The 18738-nt window shown below is 38.1% G+C and overlaps 3 protein-coding genes and 1 long non-coding RNA gene across 6 annotated transcripts in view; all 4 read right to left on the bottom strand.

Annotated features, from left to right (window-relative positions):
• Positions 1-1341: 1341 nt before the first annotated feature.
• LOC111487237 (SUN domain-containing protein 1-like) lies at positions 1342-5137 on the bottom strand. Its single transcript, XM_023134579.1, has 2 exons — positions 3776-5137; positions 1342-2051 (listed from the first exon to the last, which is right to left on the bottom strand). Exons 1-2 carry the CDS (start codon positions 4880-4882, stop codon positions 1743-1745), a joined length of 1416 nt encoding a protein of 471 aa, XP_022990347.1. The 5' UTR covers positions 4883-5137; the 3' UTR covers positions 1342-1742.
• Positions 5138-6321: 1184 nt separating this feature from the next.
• LOC111487275 (ABSCISIC ACID-INSENSITIVE 5-like protein 2) lies at positions 6322-10086 on the bottom strand. Of its 2 annotated transcripts, XM_023134641.1 has the most exons (4): positions 9878-10086; positions 7714-8644; positions 7563-7634; positions 6510-6590 (listed from the first exon to the last, which is right to left on the bottom strand). In XM_023134641.1, the coding sequence occupies exons 2-4, from the start codon at positions 8527-8529 to the stop codon at positions 6510-6512; spliced, it is 969 nt and encodes a 322-aa protein (XP_022990409.1). In that variant the 5' UTR covers positions 8530-8644; positions 9878-10086. The 2 variants fall into 2 exon arrangements, with proteins under 2 accessions (XP_022990408.1, XP_022990409.1); XM_023134640.1 differs by lacking the exon at positions 9878-10086 and having other exon boundaries at positions 6322-6590; positions 7714-8529.
• Positions 10087-11111: 1025 nt separating this feature from the next.
• On the bottom strand, positions 11112-12172 carry LOC111487361. Its single transcript, XR_002719050.1, has 2 exons — positions 11716-12172; positions 11112-11497 (listed from the first exon to the last, which is right to left on the bottom strand). It is a non-coding gene; the product is annotated as an uncharacterized LOC111487361 (long non-coding RNA).
• Positions 12173-17351: 5179 nt separating this feature from the next.
• Positions 17352-18738, bottom strand: part of LOC111487213 (transcription factor MYB33-like) — a 5240-nt gene continuing 3853 nt past the window's right edge. For both annotated transcript variants that reach the window (XM_023134533.1, XM_023134532.1), the window contains one exon: positions 17352-17970. In XM_023134533.1, coding sequence (XP_022990301.1) covers positions 17663-17970 — 308 coding nt within the window. In that variant the 3' untranslated portion in view covers positions 17352-17662. The remainder of the gene's footprint in view (positions 17971-18738) is intronic.

The following is an 18738-nucleotide window of genomic DNA, read 5'->3' as shown; positions in this document are numbered from 1 at the left end:
TTTTTTTTTTTTTTTTTTTTTTTTTTTTTTTTTTTTTTTTTTTTAGTTAAACAATTATGACATAATTTTTAAAATTATTTTGTTTAAATTTAAATTTTTAAAAATCTCTATTTTAATTATTTTTATAATTTATTTATCTATCTCAACCTGATGGGTTAAAACTTATAATAATAATAATAATAATAATAATAATTATTATTATTATTATTATATTTTAAATTCAAATTTCAAGACAATGGAAATTAATGAATGTAGCACTTGGAAAAAACTATATATATATATTTTAAATTTTTTTTATTTATTGCCTCAATTTCGGAATGGATAAATACAATTAATTTGAACCAAATTTTAACGTACTCGTTTGCACACCATTCAGTATTTGATTTTATATCATTTGTAATAGTTAAAATTCACCGCTAGCTAATATTATTTTCTTTGGACTTTTTCGAGCTTCCTTCAAAGTTTTAAAACGTATTCATTATGGAGAGAATTTCATACCCTTAGAAGGAATATTTCATTATCTTCTCCGACCAACGTGGGGATCTCATATTTACTCTCACCCATAAGTAAGTCAACCAACTAGAATTCGGGTCGCTGTAGCCACGACATGTGCTCAAGCCCCAAACCCATTCCTTATAAGTAACACTCGCGGGTTTGATAGCATATAGCTCGAGAAAGGGAATGTGAAAACTATTCTTAAGGTTGTTACTCTTTTTCTGATCTATTTTTTTAAAATAATTTTTATAATAATAAAAAAAAAAAAGTGGAAGAACAACGTTTTCATGACTCATCTACCCATTTCATAAAATTTTAAATTATTAATAAACAAATAAAGTGAAAATGGGGCAAAAAGATAATTATATAATAATTAAGAGGCAAAAACGTGAGGGGAACCAAATGTTGGGGTAATGTTTGCCTCATTTACAAGCTAAAGAAAAAAATAAAAAATAAAAAATAAAAAATAAAAGAGGTAGATCCTTAAATAAAGGGTTTTCTTAATATTTTATTAAAATAACAATGTGGTCCTCAAGAATTTAGAATGTTTGAAAACAGGACAATAACTTCTTTTAATGACCAACATAACCCAACAACAAGATTCTTTTATTTACAAAGTAACCCTTTTTGGGGCAACTTTTCAGATATGTAACCTAAAGTTGATGCTTCATCTTACACAAAAATTGTTGATGCCAAAAGTGTTGGAGGGATAAAGGATTGACTCGGTTACTCGTCCGAGATTCTAAACTCCGCTTCACTTTAATACTGGCTCTGCTTTTAGTTTGGTTTTGGAGCGGGTTTGACCATGAATATTGTTGACTAAAAGAAAATGTATTATAAACAAACTTCAAAAATAAAATTCGGTAAGTAACAAAATATTCAACCGAGATATAACTCGATCGATTAAGTCAATCATTCTCGGTTTGAATCCCGACCCCCACATGTTAGACTTACAAAAACAACAACCTAATATCTACATAGACTCGTTTAGAGAGTCGAGAGAGAAAAATTAGAATTTAAAGCTCGGTTCGTGTAAGACTCCGAGACACGTAGGCTGATACCGACGGGCCTGCACAGTAAAAAAAACAAAACATAACCCCACATTACAATGCCGAAGGGAAACAAAGAAGAGTAAAAGGCAACATCTGTGCAGCTTACTAGCCAAAAGATTCTAAGAGTGAACAGGGAATGTAACAGTTACAAGGATAATACAAACTCGTAGCACAATACATGGCTGCTGTGTCCGATCACGACTGCGTTGCCATCATAGAAACAGAATATGGTTCGTGACCGTGAACTCTCACGCGGTAGATGCAAGTGTGCGACGGGCTTCCATGGTTGGATGAGAAATCTAATCGGATCATGTCAACGAGTCCGGAGCCTGTTGTCTCCACCACGTTGAATGTCTGTGCATTGCTCTTTTCAAGATCGTACGTGAACTCGGCCAAGAGAAACATCTTCTCAGCATTTGCAGCTGAGGCAGCAACGTCGTCCCCTTGAAACCACCCAGATACCCTGCACGCCTTAGGTGCGCTTGATCTATCGTATGCTACGCTCTGTCCCGAGAAGCCAGATTGTGAAGCCTAGTTAGTAAAAAACAGAGGAAGCTGGCAGATGGTATAATCTAATAATACATATAAACAAAATCATAGATCCATCTATAACACAAAATCCGAATTTCATCTGGCAAAGAGGAAGCTGGTAGCATCGTTCAATACTATCGAAAGCGTATGTATCCTTTTTGAGAAACTGTTTGTGTGAGATCCCATATCGATTGGAGAGGGAAACGCTCCCAAGAGGGATTGTGAGATCCTACATCGGTTGGAGAGGGGAACGAAACATTTCTTATAAGGGGTAGAAACCTCTTCCTAACAGACGCATTTTAAAATCGTGAAACTAACGGTGATACATAACAGACAAAAGCAGACAGTATCTGTTAGCAGTGGGTTTGGGCTACGGGCGTTTTACTTTTCATAGACATGCCATTGGAGAAAATTTTAAGCTCTATATTAGATTAGTAGAAAGAAGATGCCCTATCTTCAATCTTCATCATACCCTTTTCAAATACAGGTTTCTCAAAGGATGTCTCGTATACACTCCATAGAAAAGAAGGTACTTTTGTACATCATTCTAAAATAACATATGCATTATCCATAACCACAACCCTCCCAACTCAAAATATCGAACCGACCATAGAACCCAGTTCAATAAGTGGAATGCATTAGCTGTCTACTATCTGGTTGGGAGTAAGTGTAACGACCCAGGCCCACCGCTAGCAGATATTATACTCTCTGGGCTTTCCCTTACGGGCTTCCCCTGCTTTAAAACGCGTCTGCTAGGGGAAGGTTTTCACACCCTTATAAATGGTGGTTTGTACTCCTACCCAACCAATGTGGGACATCACAGTAAGGGTCGAGAAGGGCAATCACTCATTCTTAAAACCAACATTCTTAAGACCAAAGAGGCGGGCGGAAAAGGTGGGAAAGCTCTCCGTTCCTGGTTCTCTTGTAGCTTGATTCTCCGGAACCACAAGAATCCTTAGTTAGAATGGAATTCCAACTCAATACTTTCGAGATTTTGAATCACCTACCACCCAGGTCTTCCTTTCCGGTGTATATCCCACAAAGATTAGTATAAAAACGTGCAATCTGACTTGTCCGAATCACAATTAGGAAACGCTTTCGGAGGGCATGGTGTCCCTCTCTAGTGGGTAAGCACCACTTAAAACTAAGATCACAGCACCACTTAAAACTTATGGAGGGCATGGTGTCCCACTTAACTATGCTGTAGTTACAGTAAAGAAAAAGGTTTTAAAATGTGTTCATTAGGGAGAGGTTTCCGCATCCTTATAAGGAATGCTTTGTTCCCCTCTCCAACCAATGTGGGAACTCACAATCCACCTCTTTTGGTGGCCCAGCACCTTGCCGACACACTACTCAATATCTGGTTCTGATACTATTTGTAACAACTCAAGCTCACTCAGATTTTGTAGTGTAACTCTAAAAGACGCGTTTTAAAAACCTTGAGGGAAAGCCCAAAGAGGATAATATCTACTAGCAGTAGGCTTCGGCGGTTACAATAACTAAGCAAATAAGGTGCAAGCATTGCATTTTCAACTATGCCTAGGGTTCTCTTCACAACTCATGGAATACAGTGCGATCTTTTTTCTATTAAATCAAAGCCATGGTAGTATCCACTAACAAATGCTCATTCATTTTCAGGCAATCCTAAGATAAAAGTATTTACCATGTAGAAACACATATTTGGATAAGAACATCACCTTGGCAACATGCTCTAGAGTAACAGCTTCTGGAACGATCGCCGTCCGCAGCCTAATTTGAACGAACCCGCTACTTCCTTTCAAGGGGAAGCACTGCCCGGGCTCCCCGAAACTCGGTTTCAGCATCTTATTCGCATTACTATGAACTCCGTTCCTTGCATTTCTCGAAAACCAATTACTTGTTCTTCCTGTAAACGGCTCGGAATGCTTTACAACCATAGCCCCACCAGAAGCAAGAGCATAATCCACCCTACCAAGTCCATCAGCCGCATGCTTCTCAATCTCCATCTCAACCACCTCCCTTGCATAGGCTCTTATATCATCCAAATTTGCAAACCGCTCATCAATTTCACCGCTCTTCGCCTTCTTCAATTCCTCGTAAATCCTATCGAATTCTTGCTTCGACAACCAATCCACGGCCGTTAACTCGCTCAAAGACCTTTCCAGGTCCTCCCCTTTATCCTGCAGCACCTTCAAACCGCTCTCAAGATCAGCAGTTTTTGCCTCAATCTTATGGTCAACTTCCCTTCTCAATCCCCCAACTTCGTTCTCGATCTTCCGATCGACGACCTCCACCTGCACCTGAATCATCTTGGTGGTAGTTTTCAAGAATGCTTCAACTTCTGCAATCCGTCCCTCAACTTCTGAAAACCCCAATTGATTTCCCACCGCTCCATTCCCTGATTTTAGGGCTAATTTCCTAATCATTTGAACCAACCCTAGAAGAACCATCAAAAGCACAATATTCTTCGTAACCACGCTAAGAATAGTCGCCCATCGAGGCTTCTCCGGCTTCGTAATCGCCTTTCTACTCCGCCGCGGCGAAATGGTGGAATTCGCAACAGTTTTCTTGATCTGAAGTGGATCCCTAGAGGACCGCTCGAGAACAACCTCACCTCTAATCGAGTGATGGCTCATATCCCTACCAATTCCACCGGCGACCTTATCATCGGCCGCACCACCAGTTCCAGCAGTAGCGGTATTCGAAAGAGGATTCGCGCCATCCGTTGCCAACAATTCAATACTAGCCCCCTTCTTCTCCGAAACCAACACCGGCCTCCTCCGCGCCGCCGGATTCGCCGTTATCGACACGGTCGAAGCCGACATTTCTGTGGAGAAAATTTCACGATTCCGACAGCAGAAATAAATTTCCAAAAATGCAAAACAAAAGCCCTAACAGTGAAGAACGAAATTGAAGAACATACGAACATACAAGCATGTAAAACGCAAAGAGATTGAAAAGGAATTTTGTATACACTGATTTTGAAATTTCTAAGAAAAAAACAGAGAAATTTCGAGGGAAAATGGAGGATACGGTGGCAGAATTCGATTTCCGAATCGAGAATAATTGAGTGCATAACCTGAATTAAATTAACCGACGCATCGGATGAAAGCAACCGGCGTTTGAATTTTATTTTATTATTATTATTTTTTATTTTTTTCCATATAGAAAAACAACCCTTTGTCTTGTTTCATTGTCAGAATTACCGTTTATTATTTCTATTTTTGTCGGGTAAAATACATTTATTTCTTTTTTAATTATTCAAATTTCTAAATTAATGGAGCTCTCCCACACCCCTAAGTGCTTAGTTCTGATGCCATTTGTAACCGTTCAAATCTATCATTAACAAATATTATCTGCTTTGGTCCGTTACGTATCATCATCAGCCTCACGATTTTAAAACGTGTCTACTATGGAGAGGGTCTAGTCATTCTCGAACCAGTACCTTGCACCATCTGGTGGTTGTCCTGATACCATTTGTAACAACTCAAGCCATTGTGTGATGTCCCATATAGGTTAGGAGGAGAACAAAACATTATAAGGGTGTGGAAATCTTCCCATACGCATTTTAAAGCGTGGATGGGAAGCCCAAAGAGGACAATATCTACTAACCGTGGATCTGGGTCGTTACAAATGGTATCAGAGTCAGACACCAGACGATGTGTCAACTTTCTCGTTGTTCCCCAAAGGGGGGTGGATTTAGGGGCGGTCCCACACCGATTGGAAGAAGGAAAGAGTGCCAGTGATAATAGACATCGGACGATGTGCCAACTTTCTCGCTGTTCCCCGAAGGGGGGTGGATTTGGGAGTGGTCCCACACCGAGTGGATTTGAGGACGCTAGACCTCGAAGGGGGTGGATTGTGATGTCCCACATTGGTTGGAGAGGAGAACATCATTTATAAATGTATGGAAACCTTCCCCTAGCAGACGCCGTGAGGGAAAGTCTAAAGAGGACAATATCTGTTAGCAGTGAATCTGGGTCGTTACACATTGCTAACAGTTATTATTCGCTTTGACCCATTATGTATCACCGTCAACCTCACGGTCTTAAAACATGTCTACTCGGAAGATATATCCACACCCATATAAGAAAGGTTTAGTTCCCCTCTCCAACCGATGTAGGATCTCACGACCCTATAGGTACCAATACTTCACGAACTTAGAGGCATTACCATACCATAGACAAGTATGTTCGAGTATTTGGATGCACGTGTTTTGTTTAAGGTACTTCGAATAATTCAATAATTTAAAATTTCAAACCAAAAATAAAATAAAATTTATATGACAAATCATAGAGACATACAAAGCGCCAATGGTCCCATTAGAATATCTCTCTACCACTTCATATAACAGAGCACTAAAATAAGTACAAACAAAACCTGATGATAGTTACAAACAAACTATCAAGAACCAACCATACAGTTTATGAGGAAGAGAAGCCGAGCTCCTTGTTAGAACCGCGCTGACGATGTTCTTCGAAGCTGATACTTCGGCTCGGGCGAGGGGGTCGATGGTAGCAAATTTTCCAGCTCCTACAGGTAAAACAAACTCCTTAAGTAGACACAACCACAAATATTTAAGATACCCTTTCGGATCGAGTAGGCGATGATTGTACGAAATCCAGTTTAAACGAACCCTATAATCCTATCTTCTATCGATTGTTTCAACGCTTCCCGTTAAAGCAATAATTTGGCATCAACAAACGTGTGGTTTAAACTCAAAACTTATTTGGTCTGGTCGAGCATTTTCAAGAAAATCGTCTTTTCGCTATAGTATGCTGTCTAAATTTTCTTAACCCAACATCTTACGACACGAGCCGACGACAGTCATATACCACCACCCGGGGAGAAAATCCACTCAAAAAAGCAAAAGGACAAAAATAAACAACCTATAGGATAAAAGGGTCATTGTCCCTTTTCCTAAAGAGGAAAAGGGGGGTTAGCCTGTAACAGCTCAAGCTCACCGCTTGCAGATATTATCCATTTTGATCTGTTACGTATCGTCGTTAGCCTCACAGTTTTAAGACATGTCTACTAGTGAGAGGTTTCCACACCTTTATAAAGTATGTTTTGTTCCCCTCTCCAACCGACGTGGGATCTCAAAGTCCACCCCATGGGAGCCCAACATCCTCGTTGGCACACTGTCCGGTATCTAGCTTAGATACCATTTACGTATCATCGTCCGCCTCACAGTTTTAAAACGCGTCTACTAGGGAGAGGTTTCCACACCCTTGTAAAGAATGCTTCGTTCTATACGATGCGATTGTATTGTGATAGCATCCAATTAAATGACATGAAACTTATAGGATGAACTCTGATCTAAAACCATGCGTTCATCCTCGTACTTCGTTGAGAACCCTACAGAATCTAGTAAATCATAAGACGGGTAGCAATGTAGAAAGCTTAAAAGCACCGTCTAATAAGAGGACACGTGTTTCGAGCCCTTCGTCTGCAAATCTATATATATTCCAAATCCAGCCATGTTCGAGTTCGAAGAAAACTAACCTTACGTTTCCTGAGCCTTTCGTTTTCCTCTTCCAAACGCGAAACTTTGTTCTCCAGTTCATTGGTATAAGCCTGTTCAAAGTGGCAACTAAGTTATACATATTGAAGTGCTCCTAACTTTTAACTCTACAGGAGCTTTTTTAAAAATCACCTGCTTCCTTGCTCGTGAACGAGCGGCAGATTCCCGATTCTTTATCATCCTTTTCTGTCTACGCTCGACAGTTTTCTCAATCATGTCTTCAGACGCTCCCCTTTTCCTTCCAGATGTCTGTGTGTCAGATAACGCTCCGATCAATGGCGTTGGCAATGCCAACTGATTGTCTACATATGGACCATCCATCACGGTGCCAGCCCCGACGTGCATCGGCTGGGGAATAGGCTGGCTCGGCATGTAAACCCCCATCATTGCTGTTTGTTGAGGCTGATATTGAACTTGGGGGAACTGCATCCACTGTCCTTGTTGGGGGAACTGTGGTGTGATGTTTGCGTCGACTTCAACAACAGGACCTGCACCTTTCTTATTCGGTGACGTCTCAGCAACGACCCCGGCTTTAACCAGAAAATCTTCCAATGTCATCTCTCCCAACGTAGGTTGTCGTTCACAAGACTTCTTCTCCTCACTATCTTTGCTTTGTTGAATGTCTCTCCACACCTCGTCAACTGTCTTTTTACTCAGAGCACCATTCAACGTGAGACTACCCTGACGATGTTGGGGCGTTAGATTCGACAAAACAGTATTGTATTCATTGTCCTTACCGACGTTTTGGTTAGCCTCAGCGGTCCACACATTCTTAAGAAGCTCATCAAGATTCATACTGATTAATGGCTTTCCTAGATCACCCAACTGGTTTTGGACCTCATCCAAAGTGAGACTATATAGCGAGTTTTGTCGAACCAATGGCTCCAATTGCGATTGTTTGCCATTCGGATCACCTCTGCCTTGAGACCCCATCGTTTGAATCCCCATTCACATAATCCAGCTCAAATTTTAATCCATAGCTCAAACGAAAACTTCGAAAACCGTCTCATTCAACTCGTCGAGAAATGAAGCACATGAGTTATACAAACAACCCAATGAAGTTCTGCATAAGATATGAATCAAGAACTAAATCAAATATATATACATATCAGAAGCTAACAAGCAGCAGTGACCCAAAAGTAAACTCTTAAGACGGATTATTGGGAAGGAGTATCATGTCGGCTAATTTAGGAATGATCATGGGTATATAAGTAAGGAATAAATCTCCATTGATACGAGACCTTTTGGGGACGCCCAAAGCAAAGTCACAAGAGCTTATGCTCAAATTGGACAATATCATACCATTATGGAGAGTCGTGATTCCAAACATGGTATCAGAGCCATGCTCTTAACTTAGTCATGCCAATAGAATCCTCAAATATCGAACAAATAAGTTGTGAGCCTCGAAAGTGTAGTCAAAAGTGACTCAAGTGTGTGCTTTGCTCGAGGACTCCAGAGAAGGAGTCGAGTTTCGATTAAGGGGAGACTGTTCGAGGGCTCCATAGGCCTCAAGGGAGGCTCTATAGTGTATTTTGTTCGAAGAGAGGATTGTTGAGAATGATTAGGAGGGAGTCCCAAGTTGGCTAATTTAGAGAATGATCACGGGTTTATAAGTAAGGAATACATCTCCCTTGGTATGATGCCTTTTGGGGAAGCCCAAAACAAAGCCACGAGAGCTTATGCTCGAAGTGGACAATATCATACCATTATGGAGAGTCGTGATTCCTAACACAAATTTCAAAAACAGAGTTAAATGGTAGATAAAACCCAGCATGCAGAGACATAATACAGAGCCAATAGCCTTGACTGATCAAGAACTGAGAAAACCCTAAAGCTAAACACATAACCCAACAATATTTAACCCAACAAAAACATTTTAGAGCTAGAGAAATGCTTCAGAACAAGGATCAAAAGCTACTTTGAATCTTTGAATCCAAGACAGATTTTGAATCTTTGATCAAACTAAGAACAGTAAATTTATTAAAATTTCTCAACCAAAGAGATTCATAATGGATGAACAAAGTGACAACACACAACAACAACAGCTCTGCATGTAACAATATCAGTGAGTTCCTCTGAAAATCTCAAAAAATTCAAGAAACCCAAATGGGGGAAACACAAAAACAACATTCTGGGGTGAATCCAAGTAGCTAAAACACAAATTTCCAGAGAAAATCAAACAAAAAAGGCTCAAGAACACCAAAATGAACAGAAATCTCAAATGGGTAATGCAAAGAACCAGAAAAAAAGGCTCAAAAATGGAAAAAATGATAGGGAGAATGAATTGAAGTGATACCTGAAGAAGAATTCAACGAAGAACAAGAAGAACGATCTGGAAAGTGTAAAGAATAGAGTGAATTAAGAACAAAAGCATACAAAATGCATCATATGGAATGAATTAATAACAGAGGAAAGAAGAAAAAATGGGGGGAAAAAGGGAAGAAAATGGAAGAGAAGGCCAAGCCCAGTTGAGAGAGTGGGATGTGGAGAAACAAAAGGGAAAATTTTTATAATTTTTATTGTCTGAAAATCATAAAAAAATCAATTTTTTAAAAAGGAAAAAAAACTTTAATTGGCCAAATTTCTGAGTCTTCGTTCTTAGAGTTTTGGAATTGAAGGAAAAATAATTCCATGTTCACGCCCTCATGCTGTAATGATGAGACCCAATTTTCATTTGTCTACTTCTGCCACCATTTACGAGGGTTCTGTTCCCCTCCACACTCTATAAATAATTTTATTTTTACAGAAATTTTAATAATATTATATAAATGTAAAAAGAAAAGTAATATTTTTAAAAAATAACTATTGAATTACAAATTATGTAATGTAGTTTGTATGGTTCGAAAAAGTTATAACTTTTACGAGAGTTTTCTGGCGAAATTTGGCGAGCGTTTATGAATTAATTGAATTTGTTGGTAGTAAAGCTTATATCGGAAATAATTTAGTTTCCATGTATAGTTCAAAAAAAGCGAATCTTTATACACGTGTATGCAATGCACAAGTTGGACCACCGACCTATAAAAATATGAGAAATATTTATTTTTGTTTATAAATAATAATATGAAGTTGTCTCTAATTTTTTAAAATACGGAAAGGACTTGGAATTTGAAGTTGGTTTAGAGCATTATGAGATTAGCAAACTCGTTTAACGCTAAAAAATAGTACCAATAAGATATAGTTCAAATTATGTGTAAATAACCATCCAACAAGTTCAATATAATTTCAAAGGATACACAAGAATCAAACAATTGATCTTTGAAACGAGTAGTATATTAACCTAATCTGAGCGTTGAGCGTTGAGCGTTGAGCGCTCTGGGATTTAATTGGATTTGTGTTCAAATACTTGACAGCATACATCTGTTTGGCCTCCTCCAAACCATCCACCTTTCATCACAGCTTTTATGAATTCATTGGCATCTATTGTATGTATGTTTGTTTGCTTAGCTCCATTGCATCGATCAGACATTGGGCGGTTGTTGGTAAGGACGTTGAGGTCCCCTTACTTATAAAAGTGTGGAAACCTCTCCTTAGCAAACGTGTTTTAAAAATCATGAGACTGACGATAATATGTAACGGGTTAAAGTGGACAATATTTGTTAGCAATGGACTTGGATTGTTAGACGACGAATACTGAATGTTACTGTCTGCATTGCCTTGTAGAGCCTTAGATGCTCATGGCGTTTTCAGATGTTGTCTAGGCGGGTTGTTTGGTGGAGGGTCATGACTACCATTGGGCAGTTCTACATATTCGGTTGGTCTAGTGTACGGATTCTGTTTCGATATGATCTTCCGAGCTGGAGGAGTGAAATGATGCACTCGTCTTTGAGTTCTTGCCTTGTAGTGGATAGTTTTCAATCTCCGTTTGTGCCCATCGACTCGAGCAATTCCCTCGGAGTCGTCTCACATGGGTGTGTCCCTATTCCACAAATTGAACATTGTTATACAAGAACAAATCCAAGAACAAAAAAACCTTTTAAAACCAAAACCAACCTCAAGGCATCCTGATGCAACAAAATAAAAAAGAATCTCAATACCAAAAACCCTTTAGCATTGCAAGGACAACTATCCTATAAAAAGAAGCTTTGGGAGAACCGTAGTAAGCAAGGAAATGAAAAATCTCTTTAATCCAATTACCTCATATAATACAAAACAAAACTTTGCAACAGCACAATGGAGCATCTATCAATGGAGCAAATTCAAGAGTATGCGTATCTCGTTTTGATACTATTTTTAACCGTTCAAATTCATTACTGACAGATATTGTTCGCTTTATCTCATTACGTATCGCCGTCAGCCTTACGGTTTTAAAACGCATCTACTAGGGAGAGGTTTCCACAAACTTATAAGGATTTTTTCGCTCCCCTCTCCAACCGATGTATGATCTCACAATTCACCCATTTGGGAGCCAACGTCCTCACTGACACACAGCCTGATGTCTAGCTTTGATACCATTTGTAACAGCCTAAGCCCACCACTAGCAGATATTGTCACTTTGGCTTGTTACACATCGCCATCAATGTCATAGTTTTAAAACGCGTCTACTAGGAAGAGGTTTTCACACCCTTATAAAAAATGTTTCGCTCTCATCACCAACCGATGTAGGATCTCACAATCCACCCCCTTGGGGGCTAGCGTTCTCGCTAGCACACCGCTTAGTGTCTAGCTCCTATACCATTTGTAACAACCCAAGTCCACCGCTAGCGGATATTATCCGCTTTGGCCCATTATAAATCTCGTCAGCCTCACGATTTTAAAACGTTTTAAAACGTATCTATTAGGAGAAAGAGTTTTCACTCTTACCAGAGAAATGTTAAACTATTTCTAGATCCAAAGAAGGAAGATGAAATGGTCGTTTTGGAGTAAAATAGGTGAAGAGGATGGTGGAAAGGCGACATTCTGATTAAAGGCTGCTAAAAGCTTTTGATTATTGATAACTTTCTGGTACTTAAGAAGACTACTGACATTGAAGCATCTGTCCATTATATTCCCATTTCTGACCTGCATAGCAAGGACTTCAGTGAGGCATATGTCAATTGCAACTGACCAAACACATTCCTTCCCTTGTGCTTTACATCTCTTCTTTTCCCCAGCAGGTCATATGAACCCATTCCTGTATAAGAAGAATGTATAAAAAGTTTTTTGTCGTCCATTTGCATCGACCCAGAGCAATTCAATTGCCTTTTAATATAAATGGACTTGGAGAACTTTACGAGCAAGGAAAAATCAAATGTCTACTTACTTTTTAGTCTAGAGACAAACCGTGAGATCCCACGTCGGTTGGGGAGGAGAACGGAACATTCTTTATAAAGATGTGGAAACCTCTCCCTAACATACGCGTTTTAAAAACTTTGAGGAGAAGCCTGAAAGGGAAAGCCCAAAGAGGGCAATATCTGCTAGCGGTGGGCTTGAGCTGTTACAAATGGTATTAGAGTTAGACACCAGATGATGTGCCAGCAAGGAGGCCGAGCCCTAAAGGGGGTGGACACGAGGCAACGAGGCAGTGTGCCAATAAGGACGTTGGGCCCCAAGAGGGATGGATTGTGAAATTCACCCCTATTGGAGAAGGGAACAAGTGCCAGGAAGTCGGGGGATGGATTGTGAAATCCCACGTTGGTTGGGGAGAAAATGAAACATTTTTTATAGATGGTGTGGAAACCTCTCCCTAGCTGACGTGTTTTAAAAACCTTGTGGGGAAGCCTAGAAAGGAAAGCTCAAAGAGAACCATATCTGCTTGCAGTGGACTTGGGCGGTTACACAAGCCAAATGTACCCACGCGATGACTGCATAAAAAAGAAGAAAAATCAAATGAATAGTTAAAAACATAACATAATTTAAGATAACATTTGAAATTTATTGACAGAGCATGAGAGAGCATATATTTCCTTCAGAAGTTAATAAGAATTGAGAAATCATCGTTGCAGTCAATCATACAACTACTTGTGAGATATTGTAGAACTGGAACGACTGGGATATGCCACTGGAGTTCAGTGTACAATTACTAGTTTAACATCTTTTAGCTTGTGGAGGTGGAAAATTTAGTATATAATTACTAAACCAGCAGCCCGCGCAGGACTCTACCAGTAGACAACCTCTGACACATAGAGCTTGCAGAAGGTTAGGCTAATTTTGTAACAGTTCAAGCCCACTATTAGTAGATATTGTTCTATGTGAATTTTCCTTTCGGACTTTCCCTTAAGGTTTCTAAAACGTGTCTGCTAGGGAGAGGTTTCCACACTCTTATAAAGCATGTTTTATTCCCCTCTCCAACTAATGTGGGATCTCACAATCCACCCTTTTCTGGGGTCCAGCGTTCTCGCTGACACTTGTTCATCTCTCCAATCGATGTGGGATCTCACAATCTACCCTCCTTCTAGGCTCAGCATCCTCATTGGCACACCGCCCGGTGTCTAACTCTCGTACTATTTGTAACCGCCCAAGCCCACCGCTTGCAGATGTTGTCCTCTTTAGTCTTTCCCCTCAAGGTTTTAAAACACGTCTGCTAGGGAGAGGTTTTCACACCCTTATAAAGAATGATTCGTTCCACTCTCTAACCAATGTGAGATCTCACAAACCAGCCCAAGGGCCAGTAGGCTCAGCATCCTCATTGCCACAAATTCCAACGAAGTTCAAGCCAGAGCTTTTGAAGAAATTCCCAATTGAAATGATTATAAGCCAAAAAAAATCACTCACATGAACGGAGTGCTAACAAAACATTTACCAGGCAATTGATTGTACTGTTCCCAAATTCATACCTATACAAAATTGCAGTTCTCAGGGACAAAATTACATTTGTTTTCAACAATACTTTCATTCATTCTCTAAATGATGTAAATGGACCACATAATTGCGGTAAATACCAAGAGTTAGAATCCTAATAAAACTCGAATGGAACGAAGAACTGAGGAGCATTTGAATTCAGGTACCTTTCTCTAAAGCTTTAAATATCATGTAATTCCCACGACAAACATTTTTTACTCTCTCTGTAACAGCTCAAACCCACAGCTAACAGATATTATCTTTTTGGGCTTTTCCTTTCGGGTTTTCCCTTAAGATTTTTAAAACGCGTCTCATAGGGAGAAGTTTCCATACCCTTATTAAAGGTGTTTCACTCTCCTCCCAACCGATGTGGGATCTCACACTCTCTAAACTATATACAACATTGTTTGAGAACAACCTTAGTTCTTTTAGTTCCATGTTAAAAACAAATGTAATTTGAAAATTCACATTAGCAAGGGCCAGTTGATTGTATACTCATTGAACAGAACAGTTCAGATTTAGACGAACATAACAAAATCTCAAAATCCCCTATCACGAAATTGGATGAAACAGTATGAACATAACAAAATCTCAAAATCTCCTAGGGAGAGGTTTCACTATCACGAACAAACTTTCAACCAGTATGAAACAGTAGGGCCCAAAATTGGATAGGGTTCAAGACACAGATTCGAGGCAGATCTCTTTTTTCTTTCCCTTTACGATCCCCCCTAAAAGTCGTTTCTCCACGAACTTGGACGTCGAATCCTATCTCTACCACACGATGCAGGTTGTAGGCAAGCATGAAAAATGAATTCATAACGTAACAAGTCCATTTCAAAAATCTCATATGTAAAAATATATCAGCCACCAAAGATCACCAAATAAAACCAAGTAAAAAAGCAACGAACAGTTCAATGACTGCAGACACAGAAAACAGACATCTCCATAGAAAAACATAGAACTTCTGGACAATTTTTCTTGATCAATCCATATCATAAAATTACATATTCACTTAATTCCAATTCCTCAGACTACACAACACTGAAATTTCTTCTCGATCCCTAATAAAATTCATCTCTGAATCAGAGTTTCAGCCAAACTAGACTCTCATTATATGAACAAAGATTGAAGAAGAATACCTCAACGATCCGTCCGGCGCAAGTTCATGGAGAGGGAAAACTCAGGCTAGAAGGAACCAAGACGATCGGATTAGACATTCGAAAGCTCTCAATCAAAAAAATGTATGCGTGTTTAAAAATAAGATAAAATATATATATATATATATATATATATATATATATATATATATATTTAGAGAGATAAATATATCAGAGATTATTAATTAGATTAAAAAAAGTAATAAAAAAAAGATGGAAATAAATAAATTTTAAATACAAAAATTAAAATGATAACTAAAATATATGTAAAAAATAAAGATAAGCGAGATTTATTTTATTTTTTAAAATATAGAAATATATATATATATATATTTTAAGATATAAATGTTAAAAACAAATTTTAGAAATAGACGAGGTAGAGAGACAAAAAAAATAATAATAGTAATAATAATAATTAATTTTTTTTAGAGAGAAATGAAAATTTTTAAATATGTTTTTCTAATTTGTTTAAAGCGAATATAAAAAAAAATTATCAAACAACTTTATTTATAAAAAATAAAATCATAAAATAGAAAATAAAATAAAACGTTTATAAATAAATCAATTTAGATTTTTTTATTTATTTTAATATAAGATTTCATGAAATATTGGAATTTTTTTATTTCTCTGTTTTCTCATACTTTTTTTTTTATTTATTTAGAAGAAAAAAAAAAGATTATTTATGTTTAGAAGAATAATTAATTAAAAGAAAATATAAAGGTATGTCATATAGAATTATAGATTATTATCATTTTTTGAAAAAAAAAATGATAATTATCATAATTGCATTTTGAACTCTTCTTTTGAGCTAGCTTTAAATTCTCCTTTGCTCAAATAACTCTACTTCCCATCTTTTTTCCAAATTTCTTTTATTAATACTTAATTTAATCTCTCCGAAAACAGATGGGTCTTTACATTCCTCAATGTCGTTTTGATACAATTCAATTCTCCGTGTCACATGTAATCCATACGAGTGTGTCCACACCCCTCCTGAGTGGACGAGAAAAAAAACATCCGCACATGAGGAAAAAAGCATAATGATTATCATTGTCACTACTATTAAGACCAGAATGATTATACCACTTGTATTAGGACTAGAATGATTATTGGATCTACATCCATCCCTGATTTTAATCAGAACTATGAGAGATTATTGGGTCTACATCCATCCCGATTGATTATATCACTTGTATCAAAACCAGAAAAATCATAATCTGATTATACCACTTCTATCGGGACCAGACTACTTCTATCAAGACCAGAATGATTATTGGGTCTACATCCATCCCAGAATGTTGTTGGATACTCCAGAATGATTATATCACTTCTATAAACCACTTCTATCAAGACCAGAATGATTATTGGGTCTACATCCATCCCAAAATGTCGTTGGATACTCCAGAATGATTATACCACTTCTATCAGGACAATTATTGGGTCTACATCCATACTTGAATGTCGTTCGTTGGATACTGTTCAGTTCTCCATCATTCTTGTAACCGTCACATTTAATCCGCACAAGTGGGGTCACAGGTAGTCGTTGGATACTGTTAAGTTCTGCATCATTCTTGTGACCGTCACATGTAATCTGCACAGGGTGTGTCCACACCCCTCCAGGGTGAATGCACGAACATCGCCTTTTCTTTTCTTTTTCATTTCCTGCATCTTCAAATTATGAAGTAATGGGAAAACATATCTATAAAAAAAAAATGTAGAAATGGTTGTATCGACCATTCGACATTTGCCACGGAAAAGGGGAAGAAAAGGCGAGAAATCTTGTTAATTTACATACAAGCCCTTCTTTCTATATTCAATCAACGAGCTATCTTGAAGAGGAGGAGGAGGAGGAGGCCTGAATTTGAAGAAGCAACAGACACCATTGAATCCCAATGTTCCATGACAAAGTTCAAAGTTATTACACAGTCCATCTTATGAAAGCACTGCAGCATTGTGCATTACAAACCTAAACAGTTCCACATACAATGGTTTCTTTTTTTTCTGCTGAACAAACAGGGAATCAAAATCCTCCAAAGAAAAGGCCACAACTAACCTTCCCTTGGTCGACGAGGTAACGACAGAAACCGTCTTCCTCTGACAAGTCGTCAACTTATAAACCAAAGAGACAGTTTTGTTTTTAGATCATTCATTTAGTAAGAACTGCTGAGAGATCAAGGAATATCAGACATTTGACACACTGGGGGCATGTTATTCCATGAACAAGAATCAAGGCCCCATCCCGAATGCGTAGTCGAAATCCCAGATGGTAAGTGCTTGTAGTCAGCAGCCAAATCATCGCCTAGGAGCAAAGTGAGTGCATCATTCATACTGGTTGTCTCCTTTTCAATTCCTGAACTCTGGCCCTGCCAATCTGAGGCAAGCAACGCATCTGGACGTGTGAATTCGACCCCGTTTTTCGCTTCTTTTTCTCTATCAGGGGTCCACACATGATCCAGTGGTTCTGATTTCACATTACTTCCTGCAGAGTTCTTGCATAAGTCAGGCATAGTAACACTAGGAATGAAACCCATGTGATAGGTATACACGTCCAACCGATTCAGTTCAGTTCGACATTACTAGTCCTTCATACACTTCTTTAACGTTAGATGAAGTTCATTGTGAAACCTCAGAATATAACTACTCCAAAATGTGACTATTAACAATCGTCACTGGTTTTGGCTACAACAACAAAATTGGAAGGGAAAGATTCAACATGTAACACACATTACTTTAACATAAAATAAATCTCACTATATCAATTATATAAAAGGCCATATATTATAAAAATATAATATGTATAAACTAAGGGTCATGAAAAGCAATATAACAAAATTTTGGGGACCCAAGATTTATAGAACCTCGCCGTTCACCGTGAAACTTCATAGTTGTGGTCACTTAAATTATACGTTAGCAACTTACCATCAAATTAGTAGCTACAGAGAAACACCAAATGGTATTATATATGTTATAAAAGGAACTATCTTTCCTTGAGATAAATGAAAGTATACAAGGGCATCCAAACTTAACCCTAGCCCACAAGAGTATAAAATACTTCTGTAGATCATGATTATCAAGTCACGAGAAGGATTTCATAAGGGATACTTTCGGTTTCGTGTGAAGTAAATATGCAAACAATATAAGAATCATTAACTAACGTGTGAAGTGAATATCACAATTTTTTTTTTTTTTTTTTTTTTTTTTTTTTTTTTTTTTTTTTTTTTTTTTTTTTTTTTTTTTTTTTTTTTTT

This window comes from Cucurbita maxima, unplaced genomic scaffold (assembly GCF_002738345.1).
Source record: "Cucurbita maxima cultivar Rimu unplaced genomic scaffold, Cmax_1.0 Cma_Scf00012, whole genome shotgun sequence".
Taxonomy (NCBI): domain Eukaryota; kingdom Viridiplantae; phylum Streptophyta; class Magnoliopsida; order Cucurbitales; family Cucurbitaceae; genus Cucurbita; species Cucurbita maxima.
This window is presented reverse-complemented; position numbering and strand designations above follow the sequence as displayed.

Bases quoted from the DNA above. Each gene is read 5' to 3' on its own strand.
- LOC111487237 (XM_023134579.1), bottom strand. From the start codon at position 4,882: ATGTCGGCTTCGACCGTGTCGATAACGGCGAATCCGGCGGCGCGGAGG. The intron at 2,052-3,775 runs GTGATGTTCTTA...TTCTCGGGACAG, and splicing joins CTCTAGAGCATGTTGCCAAG to AGCGTAGCATACGATAGATC.
- LOC111487275 (XM_023134641.1), bottom strand. From the start codon at position 8,529: ATGGGGATTCAAACGATGGGGTCTCAAGGCAGAGGTGATCCGAATGGC. The intron at 7,635-7,713 runs GTGATTTTTAAA...CACTTTGAACAG, and splicing joins GTTCACGAGCAAGGAAGCAG to GCTTATACCAATGAACTGGA. The intron at 6,591-7,562 runs GTTAGTTTTCTT...TTTTACCTGTAG, and splicing joins AAAGGCTCAGGAAACGTAAG to GAGCTGGAAAATTTGCTACC.